At 42.2% G+C, this 19,426-nt stretch overlaps 2 protein-coding genes and 2 non-coding genes across 4 annotated transcripts in view; all 4 read left to right on the top strand.

Moving 5' to 3' along the window:
• The first annotated feature begins 908 nt into the window (after window positions 1–908).
• Window positions 909–2,982, top strand: LOC109643905 (snaclec A13-like). The gene is made up of 6 exons (XM_020109165.2): window positions 909–971; window positions 1,242–1,332; window positions 1,425–1,561; window positions 2,046–2,177; window positions 2,626–2,710; window positions 2,832–2,982. Exons 2-6 carry the CDS (start codon window positions 1,263–1,265, stop codon window positions 2,894–2,896), a joined length of 489 nt encoding a protein of 162 aa, XP_019964724.2. The 5' UTR covers window positions 909–971; window positions 1,242–1,262; the 3' UTR covers window positions 2,897–2,982.
• A 3,511-nt stretch (window positions 2,983–6,493) lies between these two features.
• LOC109647194 (nuclear receptor ROR-alpha A-like) overlaps window positions 6,494–19,426 on the top strand; it is a 46,790-nt gene continuing 33,857 nt past the window's right edge. The window contains exons 1-4 of the mRNA XM_069530514.1: window positions 6,494–6,995; window positions 8,115–8,225; window positions 9,668–9,743; window positions 10,210–10,671. Of these exons, the coding sequence (XP_069386615.1) occupies window positions 10,515–10,671 (157 nt within the window). The 5' untranslated portion in view covers window positions 6,494–6,995; window positions 8,115–8,225; window positions 9,668–9,743; window positions 10,210–10,514. The remainder of the gene's footprint in view (window positions 6,996–8,114; window positions 8,226–9,667; window positions 9,744–10,209; window positions 10,672–19,426) is intronic.
• On the top strand, window positions 7,079–7,151 carry trnav-uac (transfer RNA valine (anticodon UAC)). Its single transcript has one exon. It is a non-coding gene; the product is annotated as a tRNA-Val (tRNA).
• Window positions 7,374–7,446, top strand: trnav-uac (transfer RNA valine (anticodon UAC)). Its single transcript has one exon. It is a non-coding gene; the product is annotated as a tRNA-Val (tRNA).

Raw genomic sequence — 19,426 nt, 5'->3', positions numbered from 1 at the left:
ACTGTTTTATTTGAGATATCAGAAAATAACACACTGATAATAGTAATAATAATAATAATAACAGCAAGGTTTCCTAATCACCTCATCAAGTGGCTCATTTCATCTGACTGACAGCAGCTCTACCTTCACTCTGTCATACAGTTGGATTAGAATGTAGATTCAAAGCTGGAGGCTGCTCTTGTGTTTTGATGAAGCAGGATGATGGTGATGCTGCTTTGAAGACAAACAAACAACTTCTTCATCTGTATAAAGCAAAAGAGGGAAATCAAACCTCTCTGATGGTTGTTGCAACAGAAAAAGATGAAAGCAGACACATCTTTGTGACTTAAAATGCTCCATCTCAGACGTGTTGGTGTTTTTCATTGTTCTTCCTCAGTCTGGATGAGTTTTGACACTTTAATGTATTAAATGTTGACGTCTGGGTCCCTGAATTCAGGTTGATTTTTAAAGCTCAAACACAGAAAAGAACAAGAGAAAAGTTCAGCGTCCTGTCGAAGGCGCAACAGTGTGCTGGAGATGATGAGGGTGGGGGAGGGGATCTGGTGTGGGGGGAGAGAATGAGTGAGGCTGAAGCTGCAGAGTCAAAGTTTCACATCTTTGATATTATTTTATGAGGATGTTCAGTTTTAACAGTTTTATTTATTGTCCCATTAAATGAAGCAGTGACATTATTTTTGAAAAGTAGCTGTGTCCTGATGTAGACGCTGAGTAGAGACGCCTGAGGTTTTAGTGCTGTTTGTCCACACACACACACACACACACACACACACACACAGTCGTGTTGATATTTGAACAGTAAAATCATCACATCTACATGTTTATTATTTAAGTTAATGTCACTTAATATTTCATTCTGTTCTTTTCTGTGTTTGAACATTAAAATCTAAATGTTTTCAGGCATCAGAGGAGAATATTTAAGTGTCACAGGTGAGACATCCAGACGGAGGTAGAACAACAGCATCACGTCTGAGGTGAGTTCTCTTTGTCTCTGGATGTTTCTACAGAAAAATACATTTGATCTGAGATTTGTGGAGAACAGAACGAGTAGAGACATGAAATGTATGATATTAACATCACACGTCACAGGTGTTTCTCTAACTTACATCACTCACATCATTCACACGCCTCTAACAGCTCTTTGGTTGTTCTCTTTAGAACTTACACTTTTAAAAAGTCTTTATTTCAGCATCAGAAAATGTCTGACGAGAAATAATTTGTAACAGAGCTGAACTGATATTCAGAAACTCTGTGAGGTCTGAACCATGCGTCCTGCTCCGGTAACTGCCGTCCTTCTTCTGGTGGCTCTAAGCTTCATGAGGAACTCTGCAGCCGGTAATTATTAAACACAAATCACAACATGATGTTTGACAAAGACAACAGACACACAACTGACAGCACTTCTTTGTTTTGTGTCACGGAATCAGGAATCATACGGAGGAACATTCCCAAATACTGCGAGAGTATTATGTCACCTGAATCTTGTGATCCAGGATGGTATCGTCTGGACGCCAGTCACTGTATGAAGGAAGCACCGATCAAGGCAACGTTTGATGATGCAGAGGTGATGAAAACACACACACATCAGTGTAGAGACAGAAAATAAACCTCATGAAGCAACACTTGGTGTTTGTGGTGAACAGTGACCTGAGCTGCTCAGTGAGGGTCAGAGGCTGTGAAGCAGTGACTTTCACTGTGATCGCACATTTTAATATGTTCATCTAATTCTATTTCCAAATAGAAACTTATGAACAATCAAGACACTACACAGACGGAGCTCCTGGAGAGACTGCCACTCACGTCACACCATGTTTTTACCTTTAATACGCAGCAGAGCTGCTGTTATGAAGCTGTAATTATATTTATATCAGTGGACGTCTTAAAACATCTTTTTAAATGTTATTTGATAAAACTCAAAAATGAATAAGTTCAGTTCTTATATTTTCTTCAGTGACTTTATAAATTATTTTCAGTTTTTCAATATTTTAATTTCTTATTTAACACTGAACACATGATGGTGAAGTTCTGATTGTTGTTGTTGTTTTCAGAGTTTCTGCCAAAGTGAAGGTGGTCATCTGGTGAAGATCGGGATTTTTTGGAGTCATTACAGAGCGATGTGTATGATGATCTTTGAAAAATCTGAGACAGCCTCGTACTGGGTCGGAGCCAGAAGACAACAGGTGAGCAGTGAGAAACTACGTCCACGTGAAGTTAAAATTAGATTTCTAAAGACGTGTTTTCTTTCACGTTAACTCCTCCATCAACAATGAAACAACACGTCTCTCCACCCAAAGCTGAGCTTTGATCAAAGTGCCTCCACAGAGTGTAGATGTGAAACCTCAGCTCAGTGGTTCAGTGTGTTTGTGGTGAACAGTGACCTGAGCTGCTCAGTGAGGGTCCGAGGCTGTGAAGCAGTGAGGTTAAGAAGACGACCTGATCACACATTTACCTGTTAATGTCATTTATATTTCCAGATATACAGCAGAGCTGCTGTTATTAACCTGTAAATATATTGATTTTATCAGAGGACGATGATTTGGTCAGTTTCACTGAACAACATCTGACTGAGCAGATAACTGAGGGGGTTCAATGTTCACTCACATCAGACTGAATGATTTCTCTGTTCAGGACGGGACTTATGAGTGGACTGATGGAAGTGGACCAGTGGCGCTCAGAAACCCTTCAGATAACAATGACTGTGTCGAGCTTTTTTGTAAGTTATAAATTGTACAAATTGCTGTTTTCTATACCCTAGAATGAGTCCTTTCTATTTAATTACTTTGTATCTAAATACTTTATATTCAAATACTTAACACTTACATTGTCTCAACCAGGGGGTCACTGGAACTTCGTCCCATGTTCATCAACACGGAACTTTGTTTGTCAGAAGGTCATGTGATCGTCTCATGAACCAGTCAGCTTCACAATGTAATTCTGAAGGAATACAGAAGTTGATATTTACTGCAATAAATGTTCAGCATCAAACATGCTGCTTGTTCAGCAATGTTTTTGTTCAGTAGAATTTACACAGTAGTTAGTGAAGTGCTGTACATGAGTTCACTATATACTGAAGTATATATATATATGTACACTATTCTTATACTTAAATATATGTATATATACTTCATATTTCTATTCTACAACAATTAAATTGTTAAATATGAAACTTTTACTCCACTACAGTCTTGAACGTTCATCTTCTGTGACCCACAAAACAATTATTAAAACATAATGAGGAAGAGAAACAAAAAAAAACATTTTATTTTCTGTGGTGTTGTCATTTTTCATGGACCCAGCAGCCACCAGGTGGTGCTGCAACACCAGGAAGTAGAGCACAGCTGTCACTCACACCCTAACAGCACTGAAGACACTGAGAGGCGACCATTTTAATTATGCAAACTATTAATTTACAATAAGAATAAAAACACTGTGAGGTTCAATATGAACATATTAACTGGATGAAAATTCTGTCTTGATGTTACTGACATGAATGAATCTTCAACAAGATCTGGGACTCAAATAAAGTCTCACGTCAGTGAAGACGAGATGAAGAGATAGAAGACGACATGTTTCAGATTCTTCAAACTCCGATGAAGTCGTAACAATCATTTCTGACCTCTTAATACTCGTCTAAGAAAAACATATGTTCAGAAACGAGGGGGCGTGACCTCAGACTCCAAAGTTCATTGGATGGCTTCGTGCTACGCTTTCATGAAACGTACAATGTGTAACTTTGGCCACAAGGGGTCCCTCAATCAAAACAACTAAAAACCTAGGACATCATGAAGCAGCGTGGGAACTCGTCGTCTTCACGACCAAATCCAGCTGAAGCAGCTCCGGGGCAGATCCCGTTTGACAGATGAATGCATCCCAGTGGTAGAGGGGCTGCACAGATGAACCAGGCGGTGTGAGCCTGTCAGACTGAGCTCAGGGCGCAGGCACACGAAGCGTAGAACAACAAACTGAGAACATCAGGAGAGGAAATGAAGAATGACCCGCTAACACAGTTTTACCCAGCAGACAGTTGCGCCCGTTGAGGAACAGGAAGTTGACATCATGATTTTTAATCTCACCAGCAAACATCTGATTGGTTCATTGGTTTTTGAAAATGAACACAACATTGGACTTGAGTGAAATCACATGTAAGGAGCGAACCTGTCTGAACTGCATCGTGTCAAAAATAAAAGTTGTTGTAGAAACACGACATAAAACCGTAAAACGCAGCAGAGTTAAATCACAATAAGCAACAGTCCGGTTTGCTCAGCCTCCTTCCTCACATGTTCAACTCTCCTCCGAGTTTTCAGAAAAATGCAAATTTATGCAGCACGTCTTATTAAAATGCATCCGGCTAAAAAGGAAAGAAAATATTCAGTGAGTGCTAATGCACAGCATTATAATTTAAAAACTTCCCTTTGTAGTTTGTGTTTCATCAGGGCTGAGTGTGATGAAATGATTGTGACACTCTATTAGTGATTCATGTGAAGATGATAAGAGGATGGTGTGCAGATGGTTACAGGAACGTATGAGCAGCTTTTCATCGGAATCTCCGGCCTGTGCAGGTTCAACTACAGAACACCAGAACAAGTCACAGACCTTAACATCTTCACCTCACATCAAACCAATATCATCCTTCCTGTGCTGGATTCAGATTATTGACACATATGATTCACAGAAAGAAAAAGAAAAAGAAGTATTTGCTCATCCTGCTGCCAAACAAACAGACTAATGTGTCGAGTTATGTGTCGGCCATCGATCGCACCTTCAGTTATTCTCTCTCGCTCATTCGTATACTGTCGCATCTTCTGGCTCCTCAGTTGTTGTGACAATGAGAGTTACAGATTGAGTTTCACATTTCTCCTGATGAACCTTGACGTCCCTGGAGAGCTCAGATGAGATTATCAGTGTGAGGACCTGTGTATTTATTCCTCTCTGTAAATTCCCCCGTCACAGTTTTTCTCTTAATGATCTCTCCAATGCTCCTCAATATAAATCTGGAGTCTCTTTGAAAATGAAATCTGTACGACAGGTTTATGTGTCGTTCATCGGTTTTAATCGCTTCAGAGAAACTGCATTTTTTCTGAGTACTGACTCTGGATACAACAGTACCTGACATCAGCAGCGTTACTGTGTCAAAGGCACTTTTTCAGATAAATGTATTCACATTTAAATATTCAGTCGAGTGGTTTCACAGAGCAGGACACCGTCTCCAGACTCAATAATTCATGCTTACAGAGGAGCGTTGAATTATTGAACTGAGCTGCTAATCTGACGATGACTCACGCTCTGTTATTGTGAGAGGACGAAGCTGCAGCAGCTTCAGTTTCCTCTGATCACTGCTCTTCTATCGGCTCAGCTTTTATTTATCACAGCAGATGATCTGAGCAGGAAACAGGCTCAGATGTAAGAGACGAGGAGACGGATGAACCGTGTTGTATTTAATGAACTGAGCTCCATCAGGATGATGTAGACGCACGTAGATTATTCACAAAGTTGTACGAAAACAAATCCCATCTTTTATCTTTTTAAGTCTTAAATATGTAAAACACAGAGAGTGAGCAGCAGGACAGCTTCTCCACCGGCAGGAAAAGAAATGGGATGAACATGCAGTGATGGCTAAAACTAAAAATCTCTGAACATCGTCTTCTAGAAATGAGATCCATATGAAACTCTACTGTGTTTCCTGTAACTGATGACGACTAGCTCACATCCAAACTGTCCAATCAGAGATGATCATGTGTTAGTGGAGGACGACGTCTTCACAGGTTTATAGACTGTAGATTATGATGGACGATGCATCTCCACTTCCTCCCGTTGTACAAAAATGAAGCCGACATATCTCGGATACGAACGCTGCCATTTTGTGCTTCCGATGTCATTTGGCGTCGGTGGAGCCGTGGTATCGAGGTCCCGCCCATACACATGCTTAACCAATCAGGAGTCAGTCTCAGAGAGTTTTTTTACACTTGAACAAACATCAGTGTGAGAAGAACTATCTGAAATTACAAAAAATACATTTGAGAAACACATTTAACTTTTTTTTTTTTTTAACCTTTTTGTTTGGTCCACGTCCCATCCGCTAACATGGAGGAGGGGTGTATAACCTATTGTAGTGAGCCTTGTTGGAAATGTGTATTTTTTTTTAGATCGACTGTTGAAGTTGTTGGAACAGAACGACCGACACAAGCGACGTCAGAGCCTCCAACACGTTGTTTTAAGTCAGAACATGGAGAATATTTCTCCTCTTATGTTTTTATGTTTGAATGAAACCGAAGCCGTTTTTTAAAAGATGAATCCGTCAAAAAAATTCATCATAGAATCAATGAAATCAAATTGTTTTTCGTTGATGAATCCAGTTTTACCTTTTAATTTTGACCGTGAGGAGTTTTAAAATAAAAGTATCAAAGTATAAGTATAGTATAAAAGTATAAAAGTTCCTTTACATGTTTTTCAGGGACTTCATCCTGGGACCTGACCTCCACTCGACCCAGCTGAGCCCAGAGGAAGTGAAAATCATCTCATTGTTTTCTGACCTCACTGTTCATGTGTCGTTCGTCAAGATAAATTACAGCTGCAATGCACACACACGTGTGTGAGCAGGGACTGATGAAGAGGAGAGATGATGATGACGATGATGAAGAACCCAGAGCAACAACTGAAAAAACATTCTGTTCTTATTATGGGATGTGGGATTGAACCCAGCAGTCAATAACCTGAGGGGAGGAGCCTTTTGTTGTTGTCAGGAGAGAGGAGGCGACAGTCGGAAGCTCAGGAATGAAAATCAGACTGCGATTACATCACAGCTTCATTTCCTGTGCGGCGTCCTGTGTCCCTGCTGTGAACCTGCAGAGACGATGAAAAGAAGACTCATGTTTGTTGCATCTCTGAAGTGATGATCGGGAGCTCAGGCTGTTCTGATTCACACAGAGAGAGGGTCACAGGTTCAGGAAGCTGTAGACGAGGACGTCTGTCTCCGCTGCAGGAGACAAAACTCATCTACTGTGAGTGACGTCATGCCAAAGTGATGACTTGGACCAATTCATATGGGGGTTGTTGCATCATCGGTTCGAGTCTCGCAATCAGTGGTTTCATGGTGTAGCGGTGATCACGTCTGCTTTACACGCAGAAGGTCCTGGGTTCAATCCCCAGTGGAACCAAGTCTATGGCTGAAATAAGTAATGTAATAAAACAAGTCATTGACTATAACCAGTCAAGTTTTATAAAATACAAGAATGAACACCCAGACACATATGAGGAAACTGTGCGTCCAATATACAGATTCAGACATTCACTCCCAGGAACCAAACAAACTTATAATTAAACGTTCTGAATAAATCCTACAGACACAGTCCTGTATCTTGATGAACATTCAGTACAGTGGTTTCATGGTGTAGTGGTGATCACGTCTGCTTTACACGCAGAAGGTCCTGAGTTCAATCCTCAGTGAAACCACACGTTTCACTTTTCATTCAGATGAAAATCCTGTGTACTGAGATCATGTGCATCTTCCTATTTACTTACTCTGCGTTTTTGGCCACGTTATTGTGGACTTTGTTTAAAACTGATACAGAGCCAGAATACGTCATTTTATTTTGAAAATGTCTGTTTTCAAACTAAAATATATTAGTATATATATATATATATATATATATATAACATATTAGTCCAGCTCCTACAACTAATGCTGCAGAACTGAAGTTTCTCCCAATGACAACTTAGATTTTATACATGGAAGAAAATGCATGAACACATTGAGAACCACTGTAGAATCTTATGTCATTCACCGTAAACCAGAGATCCGTCCCACACCTTCAAACACAGACCGACCTCCTCAACACAATCTAGAACCTATCGAGTCCCTGAAGAAGCAGTGGAACCAGAACCTAAAGAAAACCTTCAAGAAGTAACCTCCTCATAAAGCTGTTCCATAAAGACTGTCTGGTAACTGACTGCAGAACCTCTTCAGGAACTCAAAACCTTCTGCTCTGGAAGCTTCCATTGACACTAGAGCCCCTAAAGTTCTGTTGGAATGTCCCAAGAACCAAAAAACACAAGTTACACAGACTCCTAAACGTTTGCTGCATGGTCGTGTGTTAATATTATTTAACATGTGATTTCAGGGGTTCAGTATCTTGCACAAGGACACTTCAGAATGCAGAGTTGAAGAGCAGGGGATCAAACCACCGACCTTCTGGTTAATGGACGACACTGGATCCAACCCCCCAGTAAACGTAAATATTCAGCCAACTTTGCATTTTGAAGCTTCTGACTTTCTTCCTCTTCTCGTGATTAAAAATATGAATAAATGTAATTCTGAAGGAGACAGTTTCCCATCAGCGTAAACACGAGTCAACAACACTCAGTCTTTACAGCAGGGGTCTCAAACTCGCAGCCCGCTGGACCATATTTTGCGGCTCCCTACTTGACGTCAAAGTTTAGTGTCAGTGCGGCCCACGCGTTTTTCTCAAATGCACCTTTTTGTCGAGTCGTTGCGCGGGCCGTGCTCGCCCTGACAGCTTCCGGTGGCGTTTGTTGTCAAGTTAGCCAAAGTGAATTAGCGGCGTTAGTCACTTGATTGAAACCGTTCATGTTGAAGAACTGTTCATCACAAAGATTGAGAAGAGTGGATAAGTTGTACTTTTTTAAATACCTGAAAACCTTTTTTTGTGGAGTACTTGATGCGGCCCAGCCTCACCAAGACTCTGCCTCCAGCGGCCCCCAGGTAAATTGAGTTTGAGGCCCCTGCTTTAAAGTGTGTGAAGCTGAAGAAACTTTCTCTCCGCTGTTTAGATTTTCATGCATGAAAATGCTTCAATAGAGATTACAACGCAAAGTGTCTCTGCTGAGATCTGAGAGCAGTTTAGCAGAAGCAGCCGTGTGGAGCAGGTGGGTGGTTTCTTTACCCTGGGTGACATTAAAATGAGAGAAACGTGTGCGTTCCTGAGGCTTTTCACTGCGGGCGAGAGACGACTGCCAAACGCCTCAGCTCCACATAATCATCATATCCAGCTCTTTTATTTCATCTGAGCTAATTAAAGTGATGAAATCTGGAGCAATATCCTCTCGTTCAAATGTTCCAGGCATTGTGAAGCTTTTGGCAAAAAAGGAAATTGGTGATGAAAAGGTGAAGAGGGAGGCGGCTGCTCGGGTCCAAACTAAATGAAAACCAATTCTTAATGACGACTTTGATTAGATGGGATAAAACACTTAGTTTGTTTTATACTTTGTGTGAGTCTGATGTTGTTCGAACTGTCAGAGACGAACAGAATCACTGGGGACTCTACTGAGGCAGAGTTTTCTCAAATGTGACCCAACTCACCGGATCGAGAAGGTAAATCTGGTCCACAGAGGATCGACATGGTCCAGGTCCCATCTGCTCAATGGAGGAGGCGGGGTTTACAACCTATACTGCCTACCTATACCTTCCATTATTGGGGGGGGGGGGGGCCTCCGAAGGATGTGGCCCCTGAACTGAGACACAATATTTACAGACGACTGTTTATCTAGTAAATCTCTGTCCGACTGAGTCTCGTGTCTCCAGAACCGTTGACGTTAGTGCAGCTGTGGCGGTTGGGCCTCGTCAACATAAGCGACGTTGACATCGTACCTGTTTAAATTCTAAATTCTGTTCACGCACCTTTTAACGGTGGTTATTGTCTGTGTTTTTTTACAGCCCAGTTCACGACGATGGCAGCTGCCACTGGTTCTCTAAGTTTCTGGTTCCAGTGGACCGAGTCGAGCTTCAACAGGTGAACGTCTCTCTGTGCAGCAGCAGATCTTTTTGTATATTTGACTTAGAAAACACCTCATATTACATTTGACTTCATTTAAATCACTTCTTAAAACCCATTTTTATAGATTTGCTTTCACGTGTCAGATTTGCTTTTGTGTTTTTATCAGTTTTTCACCTTTAATTTACTTTTATTTTCAAGTTTTCTTCTGACTCATGTCACATTGCATCCTGCTGATTGTTATTTCTCTATAGTCAAACTCAGCTTTTAAAGAGTGCTGTATAAACACGGTTTATTATTATTATATTAATTTTAACTGAAAAGATGTAGGGCATCTGAGTTAACTTAATTTCACTCTGAACATTATTTGCACAACTTGTTTAATAAATCAGGAAATTTAGAATAAAAGAATCGTGTGGAAACTTGATTCTAAACTGAGGTGATGAAGTTCAGTTTCTTTCCCTTTAATTCTCACTTTCCATAGCGACTAGTTGGAGTTTCCAGATGTGTGTCGGTTCACTGGTGAAGTGGATCTGAAGCAGCTGCTCGGGTCGGATCCCTCCACAGCGCCGCCCTCCCTCGCTGTCAGCCCGGCGTCTTCTCCTCCAGTGGCGCCGGCAGGAGCCTCCTGATAGCCGCCTGTCAGACGCGCTCCTCCCGCCGCTCCAACACACCGCTCCGCCTACTCCCGGTTCGGTTCGTCGGTTCTAGTTTTGCTGCTTTGACACCCACGGATCTCGGAGAGGGATTTGTTCGAGCCACAGTGTTATTTTTTTTCTCGGTGCATTTATGGAGTCGTCCCCGCAGGATTCAGGAAGCGAGCCGGGCAGGAGCGGCTCTGAGCCGGGCACACCGCTCACAGAGACGCCGCTGAGTGTGGAGGCGGAGCGGGGCGGAGAGCAGCAGACGCCGGGCAGGAGTGCGCGCAGCTCGGGCTCCAGTAAAGGTAGGAGCAGTGCTTGGTGGTTTTATTCGCGGTGAATGATGTGACTGTGTCGGGCTGCGGTGGAAGTTCCCACGGTGGGATGGAGCGCGCTGTGCCACGGTGCGTCCTCAACCTGGTTTTACGCGCAGCTTCCGTGTGACACCTGAACGCAGCAGTTTGTGAAGTGACCGGAACTTTGGTGTTGTTGAAGCCGTTGTTAGTGACTGAGAGTCGGACACATTCCGAGCCGAGGGCCGCTGAGTGAAGCTGCAGCTGGAGGAGCTGTGGATTGTGATTCTTAGTTTGTTCATGTTGCTGCTGCAGAGAACCGGTGATCCAGGATGTTTGGTTCTTTATCGTCCAGAGAAGAAAACATGTGTAGCTGCTGCTTTATTTAGTTTTTCCATCTTTGTCCAGTTTCTGTTGATCACATCACACATTTCAGAACCAAAACCCTAAATGTGAGAATGATTCAAGGTTTGACAGAATAATTATTCGTCACAATTTATAATTGATTATAATAATTTGATTATTTGTGTGAAAAAGTTGCAGTTCCAGTTTGTAAACGGTGAAGATTTGGTTTAGTCAAACTGTGAAAGAACGTTTTGTTTCTTGTGAGTGTTTGTGTGAACAAATATGAGAGTTTGTTCTGATCTCATCTGAAGGAGTGACGTGTATTCAGATATCTCGAAAAAGATATAATTCAAACTCATTTATTATTTTTCATTTGTTTATTAACGACTTCTCTGTGGAAAGGTCACATGACCTCCACTGATGACCCCTGACCTCCAGAGTCTCAGTCACTAATGTTTGTCTCCAGAGTTTCTTCTGGGTCTGGACTCAATCACAGGAGCTCACTCTCCAGCTCTGGAGCCAATCACAGACCATCGTCTGTTCTGGTTTGTGGTTGGTCGAGCTGAAGCTCCTGAAGACTCGTGTTGCTCCTCAACTCTACTCTAACACTCTTATGTCTGACCAGACCTGACTCTGGTCCTGGACTGTGACGTCTTCACATGACGCAGTGTCTCAGCAGTAATGAAGTGATGAATGAGTGAATCTAACATAAACATTGAACATTGAAAAACTGGTGAAATGGAAAAAACGGGAACACCTGTTACTATGACAACATGGTTTGTTTAGTGTGTGTTGTGAAGTCGGGAGCTGAAACGGACAGAAACGTTTCTCCATCATTAGTTCAAATGCACCAAACGAACGTCCTCGTGGTTCAAACATTATATCGTCAGAGGTGCAGACTGCAGCTGCTTCCTCTCCTTCTTCTTCTTCTGTTGTTTAATGATGTCTCTACTTCCTGTGATTGGTCCAAAAGTCCAAACTATCCAAAGAAGTGTTTTCACTGTGTTTGATCCAGACCCAGATCACCTCCTCCTCTGGTCGAACTAAACCTCGGTCTGTTGATCTGGACCATTGAGAGTCAAAGTCAAGAGTCAAACAGAAGATTCTCCTGCATCTCGTTATTGGTAGAGAGAGAGAGAAAGAGAGAGAGAGAGAGAGAGAGGGAGAGAGAGAGATCTGATGAAGCTTCACTGAGTTTCTCCGATCAGAGTCGATTACGTAACAGCTGTCTAACAAGCCCTTCTTAGAGGCGACACATTAAAAAATCGTTTGGTTTATTAATATATATCTATTTAAACAATGTTCATACATATTTAACAGATGTAACACAAAAATTGTTTCACTCATCAGATTCGTAAACGCAAAATAAATTAGTTTAACTGGGGGACCGCCCCCAAGTGGTTGATTCTCACGATCTTTTCGGCAGCCATTTTGTCAGTCTACTTCGAGCTGCAAGCAAAACTTTCTCCACCAGTTGTAAGACTGAAACTTGGTAAGTACATATGTTTTGTTGTAGTTTCTAAGGTATCCTGCTGACAAATAATGTGCATTCCGTAATATTGACAACATTCGTTTTTAGTCAAGTCGTAATTCGCGGGCAATCTGGCTAGCTAGGTAACCATCGTCTTTCCCTCGCTGCAGAGTGATAGTTAAGATATAGTGAGTTACCATGGTGACCTGACCAGGTCTATAACCACTGGGCGTTAGTCTCAGGTCACGGACATTTTTAACAGCCACAATGTGTCATATATACGTTTATGAATTATGAGCTCTCATAGCCACTGATTCTTTTCAGGCTAACATCCGTGCCCCTCCCCTCTCACGCTCGGGAAACACCAGCCGCATAAAGTCCACAGTGGAATACAATCCAGTGGAACGGCTCCGAGTCACGGAGTTGTTGTTTACACCGGCCGCAGCTCTGCAGCAGAGATGCTACTGTCACCGCCATGTTTTAGGGTTTACCTGGAAAATGACTTGGCCTTGATCTAGACCGCTCAGATTTGGGGTTCAATTCGAAATTTAGGGTTGGGAACCTTTCACACAGTGACTTTGGCTTGATTAGTGTTTTGGTTTTTCAACTTTACCCCCGGGGACTAAAATGTTGGTTATTCTTATGTGAACAAAGGGGTCATGCACATGAAAAGGTATACATTCAAAGATTTGAATCAGAGAATAGTTTTTTTAAACCCAGCCCCGTGTCCAACCAGCAGTTCTGGGGCGAATGAAATAAACATGATTGTTGGCTGGTCGGAGTAGAAATTCTAGATCCTGGCCGTAGAAGAGCATGTAACTGTAAATGCAGTAAAACGTTAGCGAGCAAAAGATAATATGTAAGTCAATCAACACACACGTTCAACAAGCGTAAACATGTAAACATTTTAGAAATCTATTTTTCATTCATTTCTTTCTGTTCTCTTTCTGGTGGCAAGCCTTATTCCAGCTCGGTGAAGTCAGTCAGTAAATGCATAGTGATGCAACAACTGGTTATCGTCAACTGGTCAATATTTTTCAGGTGAATGCAGAGTTCTTGCGTATCACCATCAAGCCACTGCAATCAAAGTCCATGTCTCAGCTGGACCTCTTCTCAGACGAGCAGATCTTCAAGGAAAAAGGACGAGCAAAGCATCAAAGACTTTCTGGCAATTAGAGATATATGTAAGCGTGATGCAATTACTCGCTCATTGGGGGAGTTTAGGATTCGGGGTGAGCTATGCTGCTTTGAAACACTTCAGCATTTATTACCCTCTGGCCTTCAGACAACCTCTTCTATTTGTGCCACTGTCACACTCACATTTGTCTAAATTCTGTCTGGACCTTTGCCCCCCCGTTTTAGTGTGATGACATAAACACCAAAAAGGGAGTGCATCTTGAAAAGCCTTGTCATCTACCTCAATGAAGATCCAGACTCTTTCTTCAAGGAATATCTGGTAAGTTACGGTCTTCAAGTTATTTCTCCCATGGCCCACTATTATCAATGTGTATGGGAAGATTCAGAAATGTGTCTCGTGGTTTGTATATGAATGACTCCAGAAAATTTTTAAGAGAATTTACTCTTTTCATATTACTATAAAAAAAAAAAAAATCCACCTAACGCACACAAACATTTATTGTTTTAAATACATAAAAGAAATCCACAAATATATGTAGAATTATCAGCAAATTTATTGAAAACATATTTGGATTTTACACTAAAAAAGTTAAAAAAATAAATCTGTCCAGCCTGCATTAACAAACGGTTTGTCATGTATGAACTTCACTGCATTGTTGTATGGATGTTTTAAGACACTGACTCAATTCTGAAAGGCGTCGTTGAATTATGTGTTGTAACCGCATCAGTTCCCCTCTCACAGCGTTTCTGCTCCCGAACGACGAGTCATGATTTAGTATGAATATTATATATCTGTTCACATAGCACCACATTCAAGTTTCTAAATGTCCTGCACACAATGATGTTGTTTTTGCACATGAAATGTGACACGAGATCTTAATCCTGCATAACCGTGGGATTTGTTTAAACTGCAGCCAGACTTGAATTGTAAAGTTGTTTTAAATCAAATGTCTCTGGTCACAGTAAAAACCAGCTCATTTAAACTCAACGTATCTGCAGAGGTTTGTTCGTCCGGCTCCAGAAAAAAACGTCTGTGTGCTTTTGAAAGCTCGGCCGTCATTGACTGACAGCAGAGCTGACCTTCCTCCACTGGAAGGTCAAAGGTCGGACTTTAAAGCTGACGTGAGGGATTTAAAGGTTCTGAATCGTTCTGAGCGTGTTTGCTGTTAAACAGATACAACAGCGTCACACACAGTTTACTCAGCGTAAACACCAAAATGTTTAAGTCGTCGTTTTAGTTTTACTTTTATTCTCATAAAGCAAAGTTCCTATTGCTTTACCATTATTGAAAGGATTTGAACGGCCACATGATTTTAGTGAATTTATTCCATATTTATTTTAACTTAAGCCAAATGCAAACATTGTGTTTCAGCTTTTCAGACTGATAAAGGAAACTGGATCAGAGGCAAACACTAACTCAGGCCCTGCTGCATGTGTTCATCATCTTTTATTCTCATATCCCATTCATCGTGAAAACAAATCATACAACAGCACCCAGTTTATCAGGGATAGTGACCCCACGGCTGACAGTTCACAGGAACAAAGAGAACAGATGGAAAGGAGAGTTTGATGTCAGTTTCAGCGATCGGCAGCCTTAGTTCACCTCATGGAGCCACACAAAGAAGCCAGTAACAGACTGGAGGGCCACGTCTTTGCCCTGCTGCTCGGCGGGGTCCATCCGCAGCAGCTCTGATGGAGGGAGGGAGACAAGATATTTCGAACAATTATAATAATTTCAAACACAACGTCGGTCGGGCTGCTTGTTGAACTGTCGGCCCTCCAGATTAGTCTCTTTGTGGATCTGGCCAATGGTCTTGGGGCCCTGCTCCTTGTGCCGGGGCACCCACTTGTTCTGTGATGGGTGGAAGGGAGAGAGATGGAGAGTGCAGGACACGAGTGATTAATGATAAATATTTTACGAACCGTTCCACTTTTGACAAGATCGACCCAAACAAAGAATATTAGACGTTGGAAAATATATACTTTCTTAGAAGAGCCGAAATAAGCAAATAAGATATGTGACATGTAAATAAAATGTGAATTAAGACTGATAACTTCTTCAACAAAAGACCTACAGTCATGGACATTTATCCTCGGAACACAAAAGGCCTAAATGAGAACAAGACTAAACCCACTGATCCTTAAGTAAACAGGAAAGTGTTTGATGATCAGCACAATGTGACATAGAATCATATTTCCAAGTAGTATGGTGCAATGCTCTGTTGATTCTGCTGAACTAAAACATTCTTTGTCATATTTTGCTGATGGTGGTCCACACAGTGGATCAGTGAATATGTTCTGACAATTTCATTTTCTTTGCATAACAATTTTGAAAGCAGGTCTCAGCACTGATGGACTTGCATCAATCATTGTGATCTGATTGGTTCTGATTGCCAGAGCATATCCTGTTCTCAGTCTTAGCTTCATTACGAACAATAAACCTTGAACCTTTATCTTCTGCTTGTCGTGTCTCAGCCTGCAGAGCGTTTTGTCTCGGTATGACAGGACTTCCTGTTTACACCTGTGGTGTAGATTTTACGGGTATTTTTCTTTGATTGAGAGATACGTACAGATTCAGAGTCAAACTTTTCATTAGAGTTTTTTACTTGTTTTCATCTGATCTCACATCACACTCCCTCCTCCTCCTCCATTTCAATCTCCATGAGGGGAATTACTGGGCTCTGATGCTAATTACCTCTCACTCTGGTCTGAAACCAGCTGTTAATTAGCGTGTCGGCGGCTCCGTTGTGTGGCGGCGGGGCTGTTTGGCTGAACACGCCTTGTTGCCCCCTGATAAAGACAGAGGAGAGCTGTGGTGGAAATTTAATTATCGCTGTCGGAACTCGATCCTGCTGCAGCATCAGATGGAGACGAGTTACGATCACATGATCAGACGCAGAAGAAGATAACAGGGCTCAGAGTCGTAACTGACCTGAAAGATTCAATTCAATTTCAATTCCATTTTATTTGTATAGCGCCAAATCATAATGTACATTATCTCAAGGCTCTTTACATAGAAGGTCAAGACCTTAAAATCAAAATCTAGAGAAACCAACAGTTGAACAATGAGCAGCACTTTGAGACTGTGGAGGAAAAACTCCCTCATTAACAGAGAGAAACCTCTAGAACCAGACTCAATGTGGAGACATCTGCCTCGACCGGGGGTGAGCAGAGAAAAAGGCGAGGTGAGGAGAGATGGGTGGAAGAGAGGGGAGAGAAGAGAGAGGGATAGTGGGGAGGGGGAGGAAGTGGGGAGAGAGAGAGAGACTGGGAACACTTGAGCACCATCAGGTATCAGATCTGACTAGTTAAAATGTAAACAACAGTGTAAAGACTATTAATTATTATTGATAACAACACAATTCATATCATAATGAATTACTGAGATATTGTAATTAATAATAGTAATAATGGTAAAAGTTGTTGTCCTGAATTTCGGGGGTGAGAGATATCTGAAATGAGAGAGAAAAAGAGAGAGAGACTATGGGAGTACAAAGTGAAGTAGTCATTGACATGTATTAAAATAAATAAATGAGTGTGGGGGGGCAGAGAGACAGAGAGAAGTGCTCAGTGCATGATGGGAGTTCCACCAGCAGTCTAGACCTATAGCAGCAGAGATGGTTCAGGACCTGAACCAGAACTAACTATAGACCTGAACCAGAACTAACTATAGACTTTAACAAAGATTTCACCATAACTGACTGAATGTCTATTACAAGTATTGAACTAAAGCCTGATTCATTCATTCTTAGACCTAAAATCTCCCAAATCAAACTTTTATTTCAAACTGGAGCTCTCAGCTGACGACTGTGATGCGACAGTTCCCATGTGTGAGACGGTTTGTGTTTCTCCTCCATCGCTGCGTGCCCCAGATAAAACGAAGGTTCAGTCCTTAATGATGAAATGATGAGGACGATCTGTCTCAGTGACGGGCGTCTGATAGCAGGACGATCATACGATTCAACATTAACTGATTTATTAACTAAAGATCAATTTAAACTTATTTTTCCTCCTTCAGTAACAAAAGGTTAAGATGCATTATTGAGCCTGAAGAAGTTTTGTTTTGTTGAACCCAGATTTATGTTATTGTCAGTGTGTGTGCACACGTCCACGTGTTCATCAAAAATCAAAAAGCAGTTTCATATTTCAGTCGTCAAAGTTCTGACGCTGACATCGGAGTCCTCGGAGGTTCCGCAGATGAGTTGCGTTGCACCGAACACGATACAAGCCAAGAATTGTCGTTGGTTTTACCAAGAACTGCTTCACTCAGAGAGAGACTAATGCAGGTCCACCTCCAGGTCAGTAGGTGGCAGTAATGCACTCACAAGCTGAATTAGAAGAGACCACTGCTGCCATCCTGTGTTGATGATGTCATTTCGATCCAGAACCTGCTCAGTAGTGATCAGTCTTAACGATCACGACGTCTCAGCCCATTTTTATATCATTAAATCACTAATTGAAACCAAAGTGATCAGAAACATGAACTCTTGAAAATAAGAATTACCCAAAACCATCTTTAAGAAACATTCATCTAACGTGCACTTTTCTTTTTTTAGTTTGGTCCATGTCCCGTCTTCTAACGTGGAGGAGGCGCGGTTTATATGTCCCAGTCCCTCATCCTCAGCATCACCGGCCTGCCCTGCCTTTACTGCCATTGCCTAGAAACAGAGAATAGTTTAAATGCCTCTTAATTTATTTTTTTCAACGTGTGTAGTTAGTTTTCCAGTTGAGTTAAAGTTTGATAATCAAGCATCGTACATCTTGTCGCTTGCCAGTATCGTGACCTCTTAGAAAAGCGGTTCGTCACTGAAGCTCGATGAATCCTGTGATAGTTTCGGCCGAGGAGGAGCTGCTCGTTGGAGCCTTTGTTTCTTGAGGACGGAGGGATGCTTCTGAACGAGCCTCAGATTTTGGAAAGTCTAGACGGGCCAGTGATGCGGATTTGTCTTCAAACGCAGCCTCTGAAGGATGCAGCCCCTCAGATGAAACTCGGTTGGGTTAGCGCCGTGACGAGCTGAAAATGGCCACAGGGGGAGGCTTCACTTTGCAAAAAGTCAACGCAGACGTGCTCGTGGCTTTAACTGTGATGCAAAATGCAAAGCCGGTGTGAGAAAGCATCTGAACACGGCAGCTGCAGGCCAACGTTAACATGTTAGCACGGCTGCAGATGAAGACGGTGAAACGCTCCATGGATGATGTGCAGCCTCACGGAGCTGCTGACACGGTGGCGTCTTTTATTTCTCTCTATCTCTGCAGCGGTACCACAAACATGCAGTCAGTGTGCGTGTGAGTGTGTGTGTGTGCGTGTGCGTGCGCTCGGGTGAAGTTTCCCTGCTGGATTAAAGGGAACCTTCATTTAAACGTCTGTGAGCCCTGATCAGTGCGCAGCCATGTCAGCCGCTCCCTTTGATGTCAGTGCGTTTTTTCCGGCGTCGATGGAGGCGGAGTGGATGTTGGGGGTTGATTTGCATACGAAGCTATTCTCGTCTCCCCCTTTGTTCTCGCACACAGTGTGGAAACACTAATTGTCTTCATCAGTCACAACGGTTTATCTCGTTGGGTCGGCGCAGACGTGGGGTGATGCCAGGCGGTGGCGAGGAAACGCAGAGCGGAAAAATTCGGATTAAAGCTGAAAGACGCTGGAGGTGAAGTGTCGGATCAGGGCTGAACGTCCCACTGTGATGAATGTTAGCGGCGTTGAAACAATCAGTTTGTTTCTTAGGTCACGTCACTAAATTCTGACTTTGATACAAAACCTGAGCAAAAATCTCAGCGATGAAGCCTCGAGTCTGTTCTCACTAAATTTACTCTTAA

This window comes from Paralichthys olivaceus, chromosome 1, assembly GCF_024713975.1.
Source record: "Paralichthys olivaceus isolate ysfri-2021 chromosome 1, ASM2471397v2, whole genome shotgun sequence".
NCBI lineage: Eukaryota > Metazoa > Chordata > Actinopteri > Pleuronectiformes > Paralichthyidae > Paralichthys > Paralichthys olivaceus.
This window is presented reverse-complemented; position numbering and strand designations above follow the sequence as displayed.

What these genes read in the sequence shown, in the direction of transcription:
- LOC109643905 (XM_020109165.2), top strand. Translation starts at nt 1,263, where the DNA reads ATGCGTCCTGCTCCGGTAACTGCCGTCCTTCTTCTGGTGGCTCTAAGC. An exon ending in CATGAGGAACTCTGCAGCCG is followed by an intron (nt 1,333 to 1,424) that starts GTAATTATTAAA and finishes TCACGGAATCAG; the next exon opens with GAATCATACGGAGGAACATT. An exon ending in TCGGAGCCAGAAGACAACAG is followed by an intron (nt 2,178 to 2,625) that starts GTGAGCAGTGAG and finishes TTCTCTGTTCAG; the next exon opens with GACGGGACTTATGAGTGGAC.